The following is a 21,891-nucleotide window of genomic DNA, read 5'->3' as shown; positions in this document are numbered from 1 at the left end:
GGAAACCATAATCTGTTCACACACAATTTGTGAACAGAAAAAGAAAAATGGAATTTTTGTAATGCATTATTCATTATAAAATTTTCAGTGTAATATAAGTTTGTGTGTCTGTGTGTGTTTAATACATGACCAGGTGGAACAGTGTAAAGGTTTATCAGCATAAATGTTTGCATTATTTCCAAATTTCAGAATCTCTGAGTGAGTTTTACAGGTCATAACAAGCTAATGCCAATGAAATTGCTACACAATTCCACATCATTATATATTCTGTATATGCCATAGATTAAGCAAAAGAAAAAAATTGTGTTGTGGAAATATATGTCAGGGTTTCTTTCATCCCATTAGTTGTAAAACCATGTGCTTTAGTTACCATGGACTGGATTTGCTGTTCTATTTCAGCTCCTTTATACAGCTTCAATAACATAAAGGGCACAAAACTTATCAAAAAAGGCACCCGGTAAAACTCCCTGTGTGAGAGGTTCCCTACAGTGCAGAGACAGGAAAATGACTCTATACCAAACCTTTGTTGGGCTGGGACATTCTTGGGGTGGGAGGGGTTGCATGGGCAGAGTACTGCTCTGCTCCAACTCCATTGTGGAACAGCTACTAGGGGGCTGTTGCAGCTAAGCATTAATTAGAACAGCCCTAAAGCTGAAAACTCAGCAGACACAAAAGTGGCTTAATGACATCGTCGCTACCCCACTCCCATCTCCCTCATTTCCGGAGCTTAGTGTCACGTGGGAGGAAAGGAGAGGCTTGTCCCAGGAGTCTGTTTGTAAAGGGCCTGTGGGGAGAGGAGAACTATAAATAATACACTTGTAAAACCTCTTCTAAAATAACCTAAGCTAGCTTTTCTACACATAAAATTGTTGTGGCATCCTCGCCATCCTGGGACACTGCTAGAAGCAAGTGCTGTGTCTCTTTGTGGGAGACTCTGCTCTTGCCGACATAAAGCTCTTGCCGATATAAAGCTCCCATGTCTAGCTCTGCAGAATTATGAGATGTTGAATCTTAATCCTGTATCTGTGCAGGACCAACTACTGCCTCTTCTGGACAATTCTGGGAGGGAGAAAGAGACATACACATTTTTCTGGTAGGCTGATTTTTGAGGGAGTTAGACAGTTTAAGTGGTGAGCAGAGGGTGGGTGAGACAGTCAAACGTACGTGATAACTACAATATATTGGATACTGCAATTGGATATTGCAATTCATCACAACTCTGCAATTTATCTTGAGGATGCCTCTATTACATATCTGTCTTTGTGATACTCACATGATAGATACTTGTGTGTATCTGTAGACACCTTGAAAAATATTATAAATACTAAAACTTGTAATTAACTAGCTAAAAAATGTATGTGAAATGTATTAGTTCAGATGTTCTTGTAGACAAATTGGACAGCCCTATATTCAAGTTATTGAAAGGGATATTTCTCATCTTCAGATATAGGACAAAAAAGAGCTTTCAAAAAGTGACAGCATATGGTCTGAAAAAAGTACTTATTTTTAATAAAGCTATTGACTTTAATATTACTACTGTTAACACACTTATATCCCAAATACATTGCATAAATTCCTGGCCCCATACAAGTCAGTGGGAAAACTTCCATTGATTTGTGTTGGGTCAGGATTTTGCCCAGGAAGACAATCTCCATGTGACCTCAAGAGACCTAATTAAAAGCAACACAGAAGGGGACAGGGGCAATTGGAATTTGCTACAAGAATCCTACATATTATAGTCAGAACAAAGTTATCAAAATTATTCTACTTCAGTCTCACAATCTAGAACCCCATTTGATGTCTTCTGCCAATCAATATTCATAGCTAGTCATTAATTAACACAATGGAGCACATCAGACAGAGCATAAAAATGATTCCATCTATCCATATTTGAAAATCATATAAAATTCCCAGGCTTGCAATCCTTAGTCAGTTCCTGATCCAATGCCTATTGAAGTCAATGGGAATCTTTCAGTTAATTTCAGTGGGAGGTGGTCATTGTGGGAGTTTTGTATGTGTGAGTACAGCATTCTCAAGCCTGCAGTAAATGGCCTAAATTCTAAATCCAGGAAAGCACATGAGCTTGTGCTGAAATCCATCCCTATTCATGACAGCACTTAAACATATGCATAAGTGCCATTGACTTCAATGGATTATGAGCACATGGTTAGAGTTAAGCACATGATTCAGTGCTGTTCGGAATAGAAATGTTGTCCTGAATTGGGGTCTATATATATTTGGGGGTATAGCTATATCTATTCTAATATCGCTCTCACTCTCATATCTATCAATATACTATTCTTTGCTAAATAACCACACCATACAAAAGGCCAACAGTCCATATGTCTTTTTCCTTTGATCATTTCACCCGGGACTCAGGTTTTCTGTGCACAGCTCCAAAACCAGTGGTGCCAAAAGCAGCATCATTCATATACATGATTTCCACAGTGTCATAGACCTGTTCTGCAAGTTATGCCATAACTGTGTCTGCACCCACACTCCTCCTACTTACTGGTATCTGGGAGTATAAATTTAACATGTTCTCTGAGAGTCATGAATGTATTACATCCCTCCTACTCACTCATTAGGAAGAAATGGGGAAACAGCATGACTCAGACTTGTAAGTATTTTTTTGAACAGTGAGCCCTTGATATTTAAGTTTTGATATGTGCTCACTGAAGCAATATAATTATAATAAAGGGGGAAAGGGAGAGGAGAAGAGATGTGCATTCACCATACAAGGCTGTAAAAGGCTTATCATCACTTAGTTAATTTATTCCAAAAGAAGAGGAAATTAGGGCCCCATTCAAGATTATTTATTTTAAAATCTATACATTCCTCAATAGAAAAAGCAAAAAAAGCTGAAAATGTCTTACCCCCAAAGTAGCACATTTTGAAACTTGAAATCAGCATGGCAACAGAGGAAGAACTCATAAACATTTAAGCATGAAAATAATTTATGATATAAAATTATCCAAAGGAATCTGAAAACATGCTCTGAAATTCAGCAATATGTTTCCTGAGTTTGACCTATTCATTTTAATATATATTGACTGGTTGGACATTCAATTCCTCTCTCATGTCTCTGAAATAGAGAAAGAAAAGCAGTGACCACTGCAACATAATGAAAAGGTCAAAGTATGGCCAAACTTTACTAATATTTACTAAATCCAGGGTGTCCCAATGTACTTCATCCCCATCACAAAGGTATATAAAAGGAAATACACAAATGCATTATTCATGTATTTTATATTGTAACCAATAGGCTGCAAGCACAGTGCACTCTCTCTCCAAATGCTAGTCCTATAGTTTGTTTATATGGAATTCCCTAATATGCAATATGAACGCTATTGGAAAGGACTCTTAGTAGAATAACCAGATAAATAAAACATTTTTCTTAAATATTGTGGCCCTACCAAGACAGTGGCAGTGCATTTTGATCAGATTCTTATAAACTCTCAATTTATTTTAGGCCTCTAATACATTTTAAAAGTTAATTTACCTTTATGAACTATTATCACTTGAAATTCCCTTAATATTGAAAACATCTAATTGCTGACCTTGATTTGTTTAGCATGAAAAATCTCATTTTTGTATGTTTTTTCACGTTTTTATCATTCTCTCCTCTTTTCACTGTGCTCCCATTATTTTAATATGCTGTTAGTATTATTTATGCTTTCATTATTTTTACCTATTTGCATTATACAGTATCTCGGTAAGTTCCATTTCAAATAATCCAAATAAAACTGTATGATAGTAGTAAATTCTTTATTAGGTTACAATACAAAACATGCTGATTTTGGATCAGATCCCGCAAACACTTCTTCGTGTCAATCAATGTTACTATTCATGTAACTTGATCCTTCTGTCATGTGACAATGGTAAAGAATCACTTTCTTTTAACACTGAACAAAGAACTTTCTTAGAATAGAAGAGAGAATTATCCCTAAAATAACACACACATCCATCATGTTTCACTGTCGAACTGCTTCCTAGAATTTTCCTCATCTCCCTGCTGCCTCTCTTTCTGCTACAGGTTGAAAGAAACACAACATATCTCTTCAAGAGAGTTTTGTCCAGCTGATTCGTTTAGCTGATCAAATTCTAGGACTGTAGGCTCCAGTTTAATAGTCTTCAGGTTCTTCTCAATGGCATTATCTCCATTCACTAAAAGAACATTTCAAGTAGAGTCATATAGCAATTCTGCTGGGTTTGGAACCATCTGAAGATGCCACCTGTTTCTTCCATGCTGCTGAGTATCTTGATCAGTAGTCTCCCTCTTGGGTGCACTCATGTGGAATATTGGTGCAACTATGCCTTACAACAACAGCTGGTGCTGTCCAATTTTATTCTGTCTCCAAGATTATCAAGACTGGGTCTCCTAATTTAAGATTGGATAGACTTTGATATTCATTCTGATGGTTGAAGAAGAAAGACTGAGACCCTTTATATTTATTGTTTCTCAGCTTCACATCCTTTAAACAGGGCCACTTAGGTTGAAGATTTGCCTCTGAGTTTGACAATATTATTCTTAACTGTGGACTCAACCAGCTGAAGTGTCTTACTTTTGTGCCTGATATGGGGGTTTCCCTATTAACTCAGTAGAACATGGAGGCAAGATTCAGGTTTATTTTTTTAGAATGCTCTCTTTTAGATTCTATTCCCTTGAGAGTGGTGGGAGCTGGAAGTAATATTCTTGAAATCATTGTTTCTCAAAAGCTTGGAACTCTAAATTGGCAGATTATGGTCTGTTATGGGTGACTATTCCTCCAAAATGAGAAAAGATGCCTTTTATCTGTTTTGCCACCTAGTGGGTATAGTAAGAAGTAGAATCTCTACAAATCTAGAAAAGTAATCAATAGCTAGTAGACTAGTATGTCCATTGTCTTCACACAGGTATAATGCAATTTTTTTTTCTTCTGCCTTTTATGAAGCCCCTATCAGTGACCACGGTTTGATCTAGTAGACTGCTGCAGTGGTTGTCAAACATGTATTCATTGCCTGTGTAGGTCCTATGGGTTTTTTATTAACCTAGGAAACTTATCTGCCCCTTCAGACTACTGAACATTATCCTCGGCTGTGGCTCATCTTAAAAGTCTCTCTGCAAATCACAATCACCTCTGTCAGTTAAAGTCAAATTGAACTTAGATATCAGATTGTAAGATTAACAGGACAAGCCTGCTTGTTTCTGAATACAGATTCCTGTAAACAGGAAACCCTCACTTGGGCTATTTCCTTGGCTTTTGGCTCCTTGGCAATTGCCATACCTGTCATATTTCTACCCAGGTTACTTGATGGTCTGAAAGGTAATTTTTTTATGGTGCTTCTCTTTTTCCCCAATTGGAATTTATTCTTTTCTTCTTTATTTACCATGCATCTACTATTTTCTTGCTGTCTGACTTGCATTTTGCTATCTCAGACTGCCATGCCAGCGGCACCAGCTGTCCCAGGGTTAATTCAGACATTAGCTGTGATTTTTCTAAAAGTTCCTTTTTTAAGATCCAACTATTAGATGATCTCTATACATTCCTCCTTACCGATGCCAAAATCACAATGCACTCCCTGTTCCTATAATTACCTTATGAAAGCTTTCATGCTTTTTCTGGGCCTCTGCTCCCTTGGGGAATATATCCCTGTTTGTCTATTACATTCCTTTTGGGAATGAAAATGCTCATTTCATTTTTTAAAAAACAATGTCAATGTTATTCTTATCTCCCACCTCAGCAAAAGGAAATGCTTTATAAATAGTTTCAGCTTCACTCTCCAGGGCATAAATGAATGTGCCAAGCTCTGCTTCACCGCTCTCCGTGCTTGCTCTTTGTTGTGGTTTGGAATGTGCGGAAGTTCTCCTGCCTCTCAGGTCACTTGGTGGGCTTATCAGACTGAAAGTCTTCTAGGAGTGTTGAACTTTGACATTTTATTTCCCTCTTAGGCTAGGTCCACACTACCCGCCTGATTCGGTGGGTAGAGATCGATCTTCTCGGATCGATTTATCGGTCTCAACTGGATGCGATAAATCGATCCCAGAAGCGCTCCCCCGTCAACTGCGGAACTCTTGCTCGCCGAGAGGAGGAAGCGCTGTCGACGGGGGAGCTTGCCTATGCCGCGTGGACCCGCAGTAAGTAAACTTAGTTCGATCTAGGAAACGTCGACTTCAGCTACGCTATTCTTGTAGCTGAAGTTGCGTTTCCTACATCGATCCCCCGCCCCAGTGTGGACCAAGCCTTATTTATGCTAGTTCCAAATGAGTTAGCCTCTGGCACCATGACAGATGACAGTGGTAAGAACTCAAAGGTGACACAATAGAGCTATACAAAATAATGAATGGTCTAGAGAGGAAAACAAAAGGACAGTTGATGGAACTGAAAAGCAACAAACTTAATACTGATTTTGCACAATGCATAACTAACCCATGAAACTTATTGCCACAATATATCATTGAAGCCAAGAGCTTGTTGGCTCCAAAAGGGTGATGGACAATTTATATGGGTACTGTGAACATCCACAGTTACTTTAGATTAGTGATACTCAGACCTCAGTGCTTCAGGAGCCAAATTAGCGATCAACATTACCCAAAAGAGCCACAGTAGTGTGAATTCATTGTTTCATTTACTATGTACAGTATATAAATTGTAAATGAAACAATTTGTACATACACACACACACTGACTGACCAAGTATTCTACAATTGGTTAATAACATTGCAAAAGCATCCTGGCCGGTTAATAACTTAGATTGGTTAATAATTAAATCACAGTGTTTTAATATCATGTGTTGCGAAGAGCCATAGGAGACGCATTAAAAGTAATTTGTGGCTCCCGAGCCTCAGTTTGAGTATCACTGCTTTAGATAAAAAGAATTTATATAAACCCTCACGCTTCAGGGTATAAACCAGCTGCTAATTTGAGAGGATTAGGAAGAAACCTCCCCTGTAGAAGTTACTATTTACAGGAGGAAGATTTTGTGGGATATTGTCTTTCAGTGAAAATAGCATTTTTGCTAATCTTTTGAGTGCTAACAGAAACAGATTCAAGTCAATGGGAGTTTTGCCATGGACTTCAGAAGAGTTGGGGTGAAATCCTGGTCCCACTGAAGTGCACCAATTGCTAATTAGTGCAATCTGCCCCCCAGCATTTTTTTTTAGAAAAATATATTAATTAAACCGGAAAATCATAATCCTACAGAAGTTTAGGGCATTGGTATCACAACAGGACCCTTGGTGTATCTGAGATATGTTTAGAGGTATTTTAAATTAATTCATTTTAATTTTGCTTTCCTTCTCAGGCTTATACAGTTGCATGGTAACTAAGGCCACTGGCTTTACAGGTGGAGGGAGACAAGAAATTGTCTCAATACGTTTTTTTAAATTCTTTCTAAAACATATATCTTTTGTAAAATATATGCCACCACATACAAAATCCATGACACTGCTATAAAACGTTATTGTCTTTCAAGAATAATGCAACCATTCCAAACTCTCACAGAGTCGTATGTCTTCCATGTATAATTATGTACAAGAGACACAGAGAGAGACTGTCCCAACCTCAAAATTGCTTATCCCAATCCTGCAAGGATTTACAAACCTGCTCAATATCACTCAAAGAAGTAGTTCCATATCTTGCACCATTGCTGGGTGTACAGTTAAATGTGTGTACCTTTCTTTTTTTACTTCTTCTTCTTCTTTTCCTCTGAAGCATCAGGAACGGCCATGGCTAGAGATGGGACATTGGAGGTGGGAGGGTCAGGGCTCTGAAGTGGCCAAGTGTCTTCTCTCACAAGTGCTTGGCTAGTTCTTGCTCGCATGCTCAGGGTCTAACTGATAACCATATGTGAGGGTGGGAAGGAATTTTCTCATCAGTCTGATTGGCAATGTCCTTGGGAGGTTTTCACCTTCCTCTGCAGCGTGTGGGGGCAGGTCACTTAGCAGGATTATCTGGGTATATCTCACATAATCATTTCCCTGCCATTGTGGGGGCCTAGCGCACTGATGCACCTCAGTCCCTCCTGTTCTCTGCTTGTGGCTCATAATAGTCTAGTCTCCTGTGGTCTTTGGTCTAATTTTGGGATTCGGGATTAGCGTGCCGATGCACCCTGCATGATACAGGAGGATGGACTAGATGCTCAGGTGGTCCCTTCTGGCCTTAAACTCTATGACCCTAAGACTTTGCAGGATTGAGGCCTAAAACATAGCCATAAGGAAAAAGGGAAAACTTGGGAAATCCAGAAGAGGGAAATACCTTTTTTCTTTGTTTGCTTTTTATAAATGATTTTTATTAATGCGCATGAAATATTATATCCTTACTTGTGTCTCCTGTACATCTGTTTTGATTTTTTTTCTGTCACTCTGTAACTGCTTCTGGTTCCATAGTTCTAATGCTGGTACTTAAGGAGCCTAATATATTATTTAAAAATAACTCTGGATTTCCACTCCAGAGAACAGCAATGAAAGATTTTCTTCCTGATTTTTTTAGTGAATGAATTTTGTTCCACTCATTTGAAATAACTCTGGTGGTTGTTTTCTTATACTTAATGTCTTTGGATCATAGTTTTGTTTCACATTGTTAATACACTGGCAGTAATCCACTTTCTAAGTCCCACTAAATCATTAATACCTCCCTCTTTTCTTCACTGAAAACTTTATTGAAAGATTCGGTAAATCTGCTGTTGCAATAACTAATTACATCCTGAATAATTGGCCTTGGTGATTTATTATGAACAGTGTCAGATTACACAGTCTGATCCTGCATCCATTGAAGTCAATGGAAAAGCTCCCATTAATTTCAGTGGAGCAGGAGCAGTTCCATAAATATTTCATCAATTAACTGTCTTGGGATTTCATAGTGTGCATGCGCAAACTCTCTCTCTCTCTCTCTCTCTGAAAAAGTAAGTATAAACAGTTCACTTTCCTCTGTCTGATTCAAATGACAGTGAATGCTCAGGACAATGAAGACCATGTTCCTCTACACTTCTGTTCTCGATTTGGACATCATGAAATAGTGAAGTTCCTACTCCAAAGCAATTTTGAAGTTCAGCCCCATGTGGCCAATATTTATGGAGACACACCTTTACACCTGTGAGTAATGCACAGAAGCATTGCTTTGCATTGCACTGGTGTAATTCATAGCATTATCAATAACACTTTGCTGACTTTGTCTTCAGTGCTTGTTACAATGGAAAGTTTGAAGTTGTCAAGGAAATAATCCAGCTGTCAGGAACAGAAAGTCTGACTAAGGAAAATATATTCAGTGAAACAGCTTTTCACAGGTAGGACATTTTAAACACCATTGTCAATAGAATTCTGCTTACAGATGCATGCAAAATTGGCAGTAGCTGCCACTTCAACCTAAGTGGGAGCAGGACTGCAGGAAGAAAGGGGAGGTATAGCTCAGTAGTTTGACTATTGGCCTACTAAACCCAGGGTTGTGAGTTCAATCCTCAAGAGGGCCACTTAGGGATCTAGGGCAAAAATCTGTTTGGGGGTTGGCCCTGCTTTAAGCAGGGGGTTGGACTAGATGATCTCCTGAGGTCCCTTCTACTCCTATGAAGGGGTGGATGCTAGACTCATGTCTGAGGGAGAGATAGGTGCCACAGTGGAGAAAGAGGCAGAACCAGATGGTAATAGTAGGCATGAGAGAGATGTTGAAAGTTCATCAACAGCTGTATAAAGCATTGCTTCTTTTCCTTTTTCTGACCAAGGGAATCTAAGCTTGGACCACATTATACCCAAAATCCACCTGTCCTCCAGACTTTTCATCTAACAAGGTGGCACAGCAAAATGTGTGTGAAATTTTGTTCTAAATATTTTTGGCCACAATGAAAATGTAAAGAGTTCTTTAAAAGCACTTGCAGAACAGACCCAATTAATTTTGCACAACTGTGTCTGATATTGGCAGCAGGATATTCAGGATACTTCCAATGTAACAGAAAAGCCCATATTTGTTTTAGTAGATAAACCTTCATTTGCACATTTAGATTCTCCATTCTGTTACATGGGTTTTATGCCAATGTAACTCCTTTGAAATCTTTAGGTAACTAACATTAATTTTGCTATTTCTGGGGACTGCGGAGTTCTTTTTTATTTTGTTGTTTATTTCTTGCAGTGCCTGTACCTATGGCAAGAACATAGAACTTGTAAAATTTCTTCTTGACCAGAATGTTTTAAGCATCAATCATCAAGGAAGAGATGGGCATACAGGTACGATCATGAGGACTGTGATTTAGGATTTGTATATATAGATAACACCCAACTTTTTAACAGGTAAAATATACTAAGCAGAGGACAAGTTTCCAAGCCTGAAGTGGTTAGGCTGGGATTTCCAAAGGTGCCTGCCTGTGGGAGTGAGGTCCTCAGTCTCCCACTGAATTTCACAGAGATTCTCACACACTTAGGCTCCTTTGGAAATTCCAGATTTACAGACTAAGTACCCAATTCTGCAAGGGACTGAGCATTTTCAACTCCCACTGAAGCCAATAGGCATTGAGAGCATAGAGCACCTGACAGAATTGTGCCTTAAAGGCATGAGCAGGTACAGTACACTGACCAAGCACAAAGCAGCATGTGGTCTTTATAACTAGCACACTTCATAGAACAAGTGGTTTTTCAGAAAAGGTTGGCAGTGTGTGGGGGGGAGTAGTACATTAATTGTGTGGCTGTTCCAACTAAGCATGGCGACATGGAAGAGGGTGCAAAGAGGGGAGTGGCTTAAGGAGATGAAAGCATCAGTCCTGAGAGAAAGTTGGGTGGATAAGGATTGGGGACAGAGATGTAGGCAGAAGGGCTGTGAAGTGTTTTGAAAGTGCAGAGGAGAACACTGAATAGATGGGGAATACAAGTGCAGAGATACAAGAAGGGAGGAGACCTGCTCAAACTGGGTCGGGGGAGCCCTTTCTCTCTCTGTTCTCACATCCTTATCAAGGATTGTGGTAGTGAATTGCACATGGTAAAATAAGTACTGACATTTACTATAGGGCATGCAATAGATTGGCTCTTGTAGAATAATATTCTCTGTTTTTACAGTGCCCAGTCTTTTGTCTGATAATACATTCATTTATCAAGGAAATCAATTCCAGTTTTATAGCTATTACTACAAGTTCAATTATGTTGTAACAATTGTGCTTACCACAGTGACTGTTCTTTCTTCTCTGATGTTCTAGGATTACACTGTGCTTGCTACCATGGTCACATCCGTCTAGTACAGTTTTTACTGGATAATGGAGCTGATATGAATCTGGTAGCCTGTGATCCCAGCAGGTCTAGTGGAGAAAAAGATGAGCAAACCTGTTTGATGTGGGCTTATGAGAAAGGTATTTCAATTCTCCACTTTCTGCTGCAAATACATAGTGACACCACAGGTAGAAGATAATAGCACAAAATAACCCTGCAGCATCTGTAGATAGGGAGCTCCCACCATCTGCATGCTGGCTCCTGGCATCAAAGGTTATGAAAACCAAGCTGGAGTGTATCTTCTCAGATATTCTAGATTGCTAAACATCACCTTAGGAACCACAGAAACTCAGCTGCAAAAATGTGCTGCTAAAGTAAAAGAAATCCATTTTTTCAGAAAGACAGTTCAGAAAATGCAGTTTCTGAACTATTTAATATAGATGGGGGTTTGTCTTTTATGACTGGAAGAGGCATTATAAGAAGCAGTGCATTAGAATATAGCAGTCCTTGATTTCCTGCAAAAATTCCTCAGAGCAGAGCACTTTTCAGTGGTTCCTATTATACTTTCCCATATGTGTCTCACAGAACCACCTCACTAACATGTCAGATTTGTGGTCTGCTTTTCTTTCATTTTCCTATTCAACCCAAAAGCTTTGTTTCTTGCTGAAAATTTTTCCAGTTGTGCACAACCATCGTTGGGCTTGGGGGGGCTGCAGGTATAAGAATGTGTGAGTCCCTTTCCCCTACCCCGGCATACAGCACCACTCCATAGCTCATGGCATAGAGGGCTAGTGGAGTAGTCTCTCTATGGGTTTGGTGAGCAATCAGGGCTTGTCCACATTTGGGAAAAGCCCACAGTAGTTAGTGCACACTAGCTATTCAGCACTGATTCCCCAAGTGGACCACTCTAACTCAGGGGTTGGCAACGTTTGGAACACGGCTCTCCAGGGTAAGCACCCTAGCGCCCCGGGCCAGTTTATTTACCTGCTGACGCGGCAGGTTCGGCCGATCGTGGCCCCCACTGGCCGCGGTTCGCCGTCCCGGGCCAATGGGGACAGCGGGAAACCGTGGCCAGCATATCCCTCGGCCCGCGCCGCTTCCCGCGGCCCCCATTGGCCCGGGACGGCAAACCGCGGCCAGTGGGGGCCGCGATCGGCCGAACCTGCCATGTCAACAGGTAAATAAACTGGCCCGGCCTGCTAGGGTGCTTACCCTGGTGAGCCGCAAGCCGAACGTTGCCAGCCCCTGCTCTAACTGCTCACTAAGACTGCCAACATGCTTGTGTACATGCTGCATCAGTGCACACCCGCAGGGGTGTAAATTCTAGTGTGCACCAGCATGTCACACACTGCCTGTGTGGACCCTGCTAGCGTCCACTAAAAGGTCCTTAGTGCACATTGATATAGTATTCTTTGAAATGGGACTACATCAATGTGCACTAGGGAGGTTTTAGTGCATGCCAGCAGGGCCCACACAGACAGTTAGTGCACAACACACTGGTGTGCACTAAAATTTACACCCTTGCTAGTGCTCAGTAATTCACAGTGTAGACAAGTTTCTAGTGTTCAGTAGTTTACTGCACTTTGGAAGTAAATTAAGCTAATCTGCCCAACGGCACACTCAGTGCACAGTAAGAGTGTCCACCTGGGGAGTTAGTGCGGAATAGCTAGTGCTCTTTAAATTCACACACTAGTTTACTGCGTACTAACTTCCCAGTATAGATAAGCCCTCATGTCCTCTCCTATGACCCCACACTTTTTCTGCCACCACTAAGCAATATGTGCAAACTAGAGCTGGGAGAATAATGGATTTTTCAGTTCACTGGCAATTCTGCAAAATCCAAAAATAAAAGTTTTGGGTAGACTCAATGAAAATTTTCAAAATTTTCAGTGAATAAAAAGTAAAAAACAAAATAAACCAACAACCAGCATTTTGGTTCTAACAAAATATTTTGTCTCAATTTTGAGCATTTTTTAACATTTGTGCATTTTAAAAATACAATCAAAGGAATTTTTCTAAACAAAAATGTGATTTGAATAAAAAAAATCAAAATGTTTTGTTTAGAAAACGAGAAAATGTTTTGGATTATTTTTTTAGGCTGTGGAAGGGATTGTTTTGTTTTTAATAGAAGAATTCAGCAAAATTGACATGAATTCTCAAAATGTTCAATGTCGCTGAATCTGCATTTTTTTTGCCAAAAGCAGTCTCAGTCAAAAAATTTTGCCCAGCTCTAATTCAAAGACCAGTCAGTAAGTTGCCCCAGGATTATAGAATGATCAAGGAAGATTACAGCAGTTTTACAGACCAACCAAAATTAATCAAAAATAGTTCTAAATCATTAATATGTTATTAATATTTATTTGCATAAATATAATTGGTACAAAATGACCATGGCCCTTTTAGCTCCCAACACGTGTTTATGTTTCCCTTAGTGTAAACACATACTGTGAGTGCAGGAATAGAGAAAACACTATAGGGCATATTCTTTTTCTCCTCCTCTTCTGTGTACAGTGCTCCTGTTGATATCAATGGTCGCTGAGTCCAGAGATCAAGGAGAGAATAGATTTCTAATTTACCCCTATGGTAACTATAGTGAAGGTCAAATGATTTGTGTATAAAGGGATGATATGCACACTATATTCTTTTTGTTCTGCTTTGCACTGCTACTCTGGGAAGCCCTGAAATTTTACTATTTTGCTATTTCCAGAAGAAAAGGATCTATGAGCATCTGAACAAAATACAATGCAATGGAGATAGCATTTTTGTGGTGAAACAGACTTGGGCATGCACAGGAACAGTCTCATGAATGTATTAGAATCCTACAAGAGCAGCTGTAGCTTTGGCTCAGAAATGCCAATGAATTCTAGAGGCACTGTGTACGCAGGTGCTCCTCCTATTCTGCTCCTAACATACACTGAATCTAGTCCAAATTCACCCACTTCCTTGCCTTTATGTTACATTATAGAGCAGTGGTTCTCAAACTAGGGCCGCAGCTTGTTCAGGGAAAGTCCCTGGAGGGCCGGGCCAGTTTGTTTACCTGCCACGACCACAGGTTCAGCCGATCGCGGCTACCAGCGGACACGGTTCACCGCTCCAGGCCAATGGGAACTGCAGGAAGCGGTGCGGGCCGAGGGACGTACTGGCTGTCGCTCCCCGCAGCTCTCATTGGCCTGGAGCGGCGAACTGCGGCCACTGGGAGCTGCGATCACCTGAACCTGTGGACGCGACAGGTAAACAAACTAGCCCAGCCCGCCAGGGGCTTTCCCTGAACAAGCGGCGGCCCTAGTTTGAGAACCTCTGTTATAGAGCATCAAATCACAAACCTCAGTCTAAACATTTTCTGAGTTTCATTGCTTGTAGGCTTGCTCCCTGTAGGATCCCACTCTTGTTCTTGGATTCTTCTACATTAGAGAGACACTCAAACACATTTATATTCCTTGGTTGGAACTAACAGTGGTGGCAAGTGAGTCAGCAGAATTTCTCTGGTCAGCGTCCTAGTGTTATCCAGGGTTTTCAGAACCCCCAACAGGGGCAACTTAACTATTTCGCTCCAGGCGGTGTAAGGAATAAATCAACAGGAACACAGCACTTCCGTCTGATAAGATTCATGCAAGTAAGCGTGCTCTATCTAAAACTGCAGTTTATTAGATTTAAGCACACACAAATTAAGCAATAGGTTTAGAACATCCCAGATATTTACCTAACATCTGGAACGGTATTGAGTAATTAACAGCAGGTTTGCAGTGGCCAATTGCTCACCCACTGGGGAGAAAGGGTATCAGGAAAAACATCTCTCAAGATGTCTTCAGAGGACTGCTCCAAAGTACGTTCTATTAGCAAATCTTTTATAACTAACTTCTACAAAACATGTAGGTCATAATGACCCCTCCTGTGTCATCACTTTTCTAACTTTCAATAAACTTTTAATATCAGAGGTGTCTAGACTCAAGGTTTTCCAACCACCAAGGTTTTTCAGTCTCGGTTGTTTACTTATTTGTCCCCTCCTCCCATTCTGATTATCAGAAACTGTAGCTAGTTTTGACCTTACTTCTGAAATCCTGTCTCCAAATTAACCCTTAACTATATTGTGTGCTATTTCATTACTTCAGGGTGGCTGAATGCACACAATATGGTTTCAATTAGCTTGATCACATTCTGGGGTATACCCACCCCTCAAATCCAGGGCAACACTAGCACCGGACCACAGGACGAGTCAGCAGGACTCTTGCATATGATCCTTAGGTGTTTTTTTTTTATGAATATGTCAAGTATGTTTTTACATGTGACACTAGTTGCCATTATACCCTTGACTTACTATTGTGTCTTTATAACCAAATTATTAAGGTGATGAGTGTTCAGTTAATCTTTCTGCAATGCAGAGTAAATAATAAACTATTGTCATTTTCCTTAACCCCATTTTGATAACTGTATGACCCAGGTTTTGAATGATTACTTGCATGCAGTCAATCACTTACTGGACTTATAGGAAGTTCAGTTACAGTAGATATAAAGATACAATAGCTAAGGTTATAAGGAACACCATATCATCAATCAGTAGGTTGTCTTGACTGATCAGTTGCCAATAGCTCTACTTAAGATTTGCTCCAAGCAGAAATTTTTGCCTCCTCAACAACTGTATTAAAATACCAGCCAGTTTTACACAAAGGTAGTGTTATGTGTGTCATCTCAGGAGACGGAAAAACTGTATAGTGGACTCTGCTAGAGCTGCACAGAACTATCTTTGGGACTCTACAAGTCTAGTGAGGAAATCTTTCAGCGCTTGTGAGCTTACTGGCATTTCCTTGGCAGGTTTGTGCCCATTATGAGCCAGAATGCTTACACTCATTAGGCTGTTGCTGAAGAATATCCCTAAGAAAATGCCAACAAATTGTGCCACTGAGTTGGCAGGGAATTAAAACATTTCCAAGCAAACAGAGCCAAGAGAGCTGTTCAAATGAAAGGTAGCATTTGGTATGTGAGCACTGCATCACGATCTCATTCTGAATGTATCTGTTTTTTCTGCTCTCCTCTTTGTGAGAGGCAAACAGAAAACCTTGCTGATGCCTGGAGCAAGAACCCATGATAAAATTGCTATTTTCCCCAAATATTTTCCATTGGCCTGGGAAAAGTGGAAATAATGGAATGGGGATTCTGAGATTCCAAAAATAGCATTACAAACACAATGTTGAAAATGCATCTAATTAACCAAGAGCAAAGCCTCAAAAGAATAAGGAATTCCTCCTTTTACAACAGTATTCAAAAATCTGAGATAGGTAAAGAGGAGAGAACGGGAGGGAGAGCTCAAACTACATTTCTGAGTGATCTGAGTGTGCAGAATGGAGCCCCAAACATCACTTTGAAGTGCTGGGGAGGTTTTTTTTAATCATCAAAGCATCTGAGAGACTGAGAGTATAATATAGACACTAATCTGTGCATGTACTATTCCCCTCTGCTTCCTTGCTGAAACAGAGTGACAAATATTCACCAAAAAAATGGAGGATATTTTTGCCTACTGAGACTTTAGTAGCTGACATATTTTCAGTCTTAGTTTTTTCCCCATTGACTTTAATGAAGATTTTTCTCAGCTTTTACTTTGGGATTTTATACTGGCATCTATCACTGTAGTATTTGTGGATATGTGTACACTGCAAAAAGAAACAAACAAAGAAACCCACAACAGCAAGTCTCACAGCCTGGGTCAATTGACTTGGGCACACAGGGCTCAAGCTACGGGGCTAAAAATAGCAGTGTAGATGTGCAGTCTTGGGCTAGAACCCAGGCTGGGAGACCTCCCCCGTCTCCGGATTTCAGAACTTGGGCTCCAGCTTTAGTCCAATATGACTTTTTCCCGCCTGAAATATGGAATGGAAGCAGTTGCTTGGTATTGCAACCTCTCATGACTTCATAGCAAATCTCATGGTTCATGGTGTGTTTCTTGAAGTCCCAGCTCTTGGAGTCGTGTGAAAATCTGATCATCTACACTGCTATTTTTAACCCCATAGCGCAAGCCCTTGGAGCCCATCAGTTGACCTAGGCTCTGAAACTTGCTGACGTGTGTGGGGGTTTTTGTTTTTTTTCTTATTGTAATCAAACCCGCATGCCATTCCAACCTGTGGTGAAAATTATATTTGTTTTTTTCAGCCAGATTTTTCCCATGTTCACCTAGCTCAAAATCACATCACATTTCTGATCATAGTCACTGGATATGTTCCTTATATGTTTTCATAAACAGAAGCACTGTTTATTTTAAAACTCTCCTAATTTTGTATAAAGAAATAATAAGTAATGAATATTGACATTTAATATGCAAATCCATCATTCCTCCGTTTAGGACACGATGCCATTGTTACCCTACTGAAGCATTATAAAAGACCCCAGGATGACTCACCCTGTAATGAATACTCCCAACCTGGAGGAGGTACAGTTTGATAAGCTAGTCACTTTATAGTCTAAAGGGCCTTTGAAAGCCCATTGAAATATATGATAATCTTTCCTGTGCCATCAGTGAGCTTTGGATCAGGCCCTATCTGGTACAGTACGTTTATATTTGAAGGTAATTTAATGGCATGAGTGTCCCGGTTTTTCAGGTACTATGCGTCTCTGATTTGTGTCCAAACTTCTCCTTTATCTTAGAGTAGTGTTGTCACTTTGATACTGGTAAGAGATTAAAAACTGAACTTTGAAATAAAAATCATTCCTTAATAATCATTACGCATACCTTTCTACATATTTAATACCTTGTTTAGGCATTCTCTTTGTTTTGTCTTCTTTTGATGTCTGTTTGATTATTGGCATGCAGTAAGTTTCTGTACTCAACCCAATCCTTCATATTTTTGAATGTCTTTAGCTACCCAATTGCCCCACATCAAGGATTAATTACTCTTTTTGTTACAAAAATATCCCTCTCCATTGCCGACTAAGTGACAAGTGGCAAGAAATAAATCTGCTAATCTCAGCTGTGGGATGGGCTCACAAAAGTTTTATATTTTGTTAAGAAAAGTATCTACAGAGAAAATGAGACATGAAGCATCCTTGCTTAGATTCTATGGATTTACACCTAGGGCACAAATTTGCTCCCAGTGAGTGAATGGAAAAATTCCCACTGATATCCATAGGACTGATATTGGGCCCTGAAACCCCAGATCGCCCAAGTGCAGTGTGCTCCTGTTCAGGTACACTGCATTTCTGAAACATGTGTATCTCTGGAGGGTTGAGCTTGCACAAATCATTGAATTTCAACTCCAACAAGCTAGTAACCCATGCAGACACAGAAATTAAATCTGCTCGGAACAGCTAAATCTCAGATTTTTTCATCAGTTCATCACCTCTTTTGATACCTCCATGTATACTGTATGGTGAGGGTCATGTTATTAAAAGTTCAGCATCTGCAATCAAGGCCAAATCTTAAAAAAGAGCTCAGCTCCGATTTAGGCATCTAAACAAGGGGCCAGATTTTCAGTGGAGAGTGAGTGCTGAGTTCTTTTGGGAATCTGGCCAAAAAGTGTCACAAGAGTGATCTTTTGAGTGGTGAATGTTTTGGAAATCTTGTCTCCAGTGTTTGATGCTGAGCACGTGCAAGTATGACCCATAGCTCTTTAGAAAATTCAGTCCACATATATGACTGTATTAGGCCAGAACTTCTGTGACTATAAATCACTGTAGCTCTAATGGACACCAATGGAGCTATGCCAATACACCCCACTGAGGCTCTGTCCCAGCATGTACAGCATATGTGTTTAAAAATACAAGCTCACAGTCCCGTCAGGTTGTTTAAAGTGATATTTTTGCCCACATTTTCTCTACTTTTTAAGTAAAAATTGCCTTACTACTTTGATCAAGAAAGGCATTTATACTGTCCTCGGAAAAGTCCATAAACTTCATTCTCTTCTTTGATTTCAGATGGTTCTTACGTCTCTGTTCCATCCCCTCTAGGGAAGATTAAAAGCATGACGAAAGGTATTTTAATGGTGGGGGGGAGGGGAATAAGTTTTATATTCTGTTGCTAAAGGTGTTAATCATCCTGAATATACTGCACATGATCAATTTTACCTGCTTTTTTTTATTTAGAAATGTAAAGAAAATGTGACGAAACAGGAGCTGTATTCCTGTGAGAGCATTTTGGAAAGCAATTTACTTACCCTGAGTTATTAACTTTAGTGGAGACAGAGGTGCTCAGTTTCTGGCAGGAACAAAGCCATACTATTTAGGTCTTAATTTGTTTCCTTTGTATGCAGTGTTGTTGTAGCCCTGTTGGTCCCAGGATATTAGCGAGGCAAGATGGGTAAGGTAATACCTTTGACTGGACCAACTTCTGTTGCTGAGAGAGAGACATTTTCAAGCTTACACAGAGCTGAAGAAGTTGGTCCAATCAAAGATATTACCTTATATTATTTAGGAGGAGGGATAGCTCAGTGGTTTGAGCATTGGCCTGCTAAATCCAGGGTTGTGAGTCCCTTGAGGGAGCCACTTAGGGATCTGGGGTAAAAATCTGTAGTTGGTCCTGCTAGTGAAGGCAGGGGGCTGGACTCAATGACTTTTTGGGGTCCCTTCCAGTTCTATGAGATAGGTATATCTCCATACCTCACCCACCATGTCTCTTTATTTTCTTTAAACTTTTAAATTTCCAGAGAAATTGACTTTTTTTTTTTAAGATTCAAACCAAAATCTCTTGTTTTGAGAAAAAAATATGTGACAGTGAATTGATACTAAAGAAATAAACATGAATAGATGAATGCAGAGCTAACAAACATTAGACCGAAATCTGCTGTGAAATGTTTGGGGATACTTTTGTAAGAAAGATGCTATCCAAAAATGAATGGTGTTGTATTGAAGCAGACATAGCCAAAAAATTCAGCTGCATATTTATATTTAAAGGTATTTCATTTTTTGAGATCCTTTTGATTTTCCATTTCAAACGTTAGCTCTGGGTGTACTCGAGTGCTTATATTCTTTACATGTAATCACCACGCATATTAAAATGTTCTATTTAGAAATATTCTTATAAGCACATTGTGGTAGACCACATGGATCAACAGTTTAGGGATGTTTGGTGTGTGAATTCAATTGCACATCAGAGTTCAGATTCCAAGTGCCGTTGAACAGTAGATCAGATCACAAATAAAAACCACAGCACTGGTAGCGAGTGCTGGATACACAGAATAGGGAACTAATTCCTTATATAAAGGATTTTATGCAACAATCACATGATCCAGACAGAATATGCTTATGGGACAGTGTTCATCAGTGATAAGACTTTAGAGCCAAGAAACCCTGAGGCAGCTGTAATGTTGCAAATCCTTGTTTATTATTGGGGTTTATCATGGGTATTGAAACAAAAAGAAATGGGATTACCAGTCAACCAATTTATGGTAGGAAAATCAGCTGCTACTGTGCAATGTTTTTGTCAATTTAAGTGCTTTTATTTCCCCCGCACACACACATTTTACAAAAAAGGATAACGATTTTCTTTTGCAGAAAAGGCAGATGTTCTCCTCCTCCGTGCTGGTTTGCCATCACATTTCCATCTTCAGCTCTCTGAAATAGAGTTCCATGAGATTATTGGCTCAGGTACCAAAAAGCAGAATGCATCCATCTTAAAAGTTTGATGCACACAGAAAATATCTTTGTGCTTATTTATTTTTAATCATTTTAGGGTCTTTTGGAAAAGTGTATAAGGGAAAATGCAGAAATAAAATAGTAGCAATCAAACGGTAAGTTTGCAAAGAGTTTTCCATTTGGTTCGTTTGTACCCTAATTTAGAGTACAAAAAAAATCATACCACATAATTTTCATGCTACTTTTCACTTACTTTTGATTTCTTTTCATGTCAATTATTAGCTACAGAGCCAATACCTACTGTTCCAAATCAGATGTGGACATGTTTTGCCGTGAAGTTTCTATCCTCTGTCGACTCAATCATCCTTGCGTCATCCAGTTTGTTGGCGCTTGCTTAGATGATCCAAGTCAGTTTGCTATAGTCACTCAATATATTTCTGGAGGATCACTTTTTTCTCTGCTGCATGAACAGAAGAGGTATCTGATTAACATTTTGTATGACCCTATTATAAATAATTCTGGAGATAAGAACTCCAGTGGTGCAAATATTTATTATCCACTTCAGTTAGAGGAATGTACCAAATCATTGTTTTAATCCAGACTATTTGGTACATGAAGTAAACAAGCAATTAATCACAAAACTCTTAGCTAGTTTATTATTGTTTTACTTGGCGAGATTTTGTATTCAAATTACAATAAACCAACTAAAAAGGAGGTTCTGATTTGCAGATGACACAACTTTGGGGTTATTGTGAGTTCTTCAGAACGTTGTAAGTAAATTTGTCTTATCTCTGTCTGTTTTGACCAGTACTGTATGTTTTAAATCTAGGAATCTTGACTTGCAGTCTAAATTAATCATTGCTGTAGATGTTGCCAAAGGTATGGAGTATCTTCATAATCTTACACAACCAATCATACATCGGGACTTGAACAGGTAAGTTTCTCTCCTTGTCCCTCAAATTCAGTGGACGATGTAGCCCTAAAATAAATACAATATGCTGCAGTCTGATTCTGCACAGCCAGACCCCTGCAACTGTGCAGAATCTCATTTAAATCCATAAAAAGCAACAGAGGGTCCTGTGGCACCTTTGAGACTAACAGAAGTACTGGGAGCATAAGCTTTCATGGGTAAGAACCTCACTTCTTCAGATTCTTGCATCTGAAGAAGTGAG

At 39.6% G+C, this 21,891-nt stretch overlaps 1 protein-coding gene across 5 annotated transcripts in view; it reads left to right on the top strand.

Moving 5' to 3' along the window:
• The window catches only part of LOC117882206 (serine/threonine-protein kinase TNNI3K), a 180,793-nt gene that overhangs the window by 43,004 nt on the left and 115,898 nt on the right, over positions 1 to 21,891 (top strand). For all 5 annotated transcript variants that reach the window (XR_004646956.1, XM_034780264.1, XM_034780263.1 and 2 more), the window contains 10 exons: positions 8,929 to 9,073; positions 9,160 to 9,264; positions 10,101 to 10,195; positions 11,155 to 11,304; positions 17,496 to 17,582; positions 19,064 to 19,120; positions 20,639 to 20,731; positions 20,817 to 20,874; positions 21,002 to 21,196; positions 21,549 to 21,653. Coding sequence is in view for 4 of the 5 variants with exons in the window: in XM_034780264.1 (XP_034636155.1) it covers positions 8,929 to 9,073; positions 9,160 to 9,264; positions 10,101 to 10,195; positions 11,155 to 11,304; positions 17,496 to 17,582; positions 19,064 to 19,120; positions 20,639 to 20,731; positions 20,817 to 20,874; positions 21,002 to 21,196; positions 21,549 to 21,653 (1,090 nt within the window). In the remaining variant the exon portion in view is untranslated. The remainder of the gene's footprint in view (positions 1 to 8,928; positions 9,074 to 9,159; positions 9,265 to 10,100; positions 10,196 to 11,154; positions 11,305 to 17,495; positions 17,583 to 19,063; positions 19,121 to 20,638; positions 20,732 to 20,816; positions 20,875 to 21,001; positions 21,197 to 21,548; positions 21,654 to 21,891) is intronic.

This window comes from Trachemys scripta, chromosome 8 (genome assembly GCF_013100865.1).
Source record: "Trachemys scripta elegans isolate TJP31775 chromosome 8, CAS_Tse_1.0, whole genome shotgun sequence".
NCBI classification, from domain to species: domain Eukaryota; kingdom Metazoa; phylum Chordata; order Testudines; family Emydidae; genus Trachemys; species Trachemys scripta.
The sequence above is the reverse complement of the archived record's forward strand: the minus strand, read 5'-3'. Positions and strand labels throughout refer to the sequence as shown.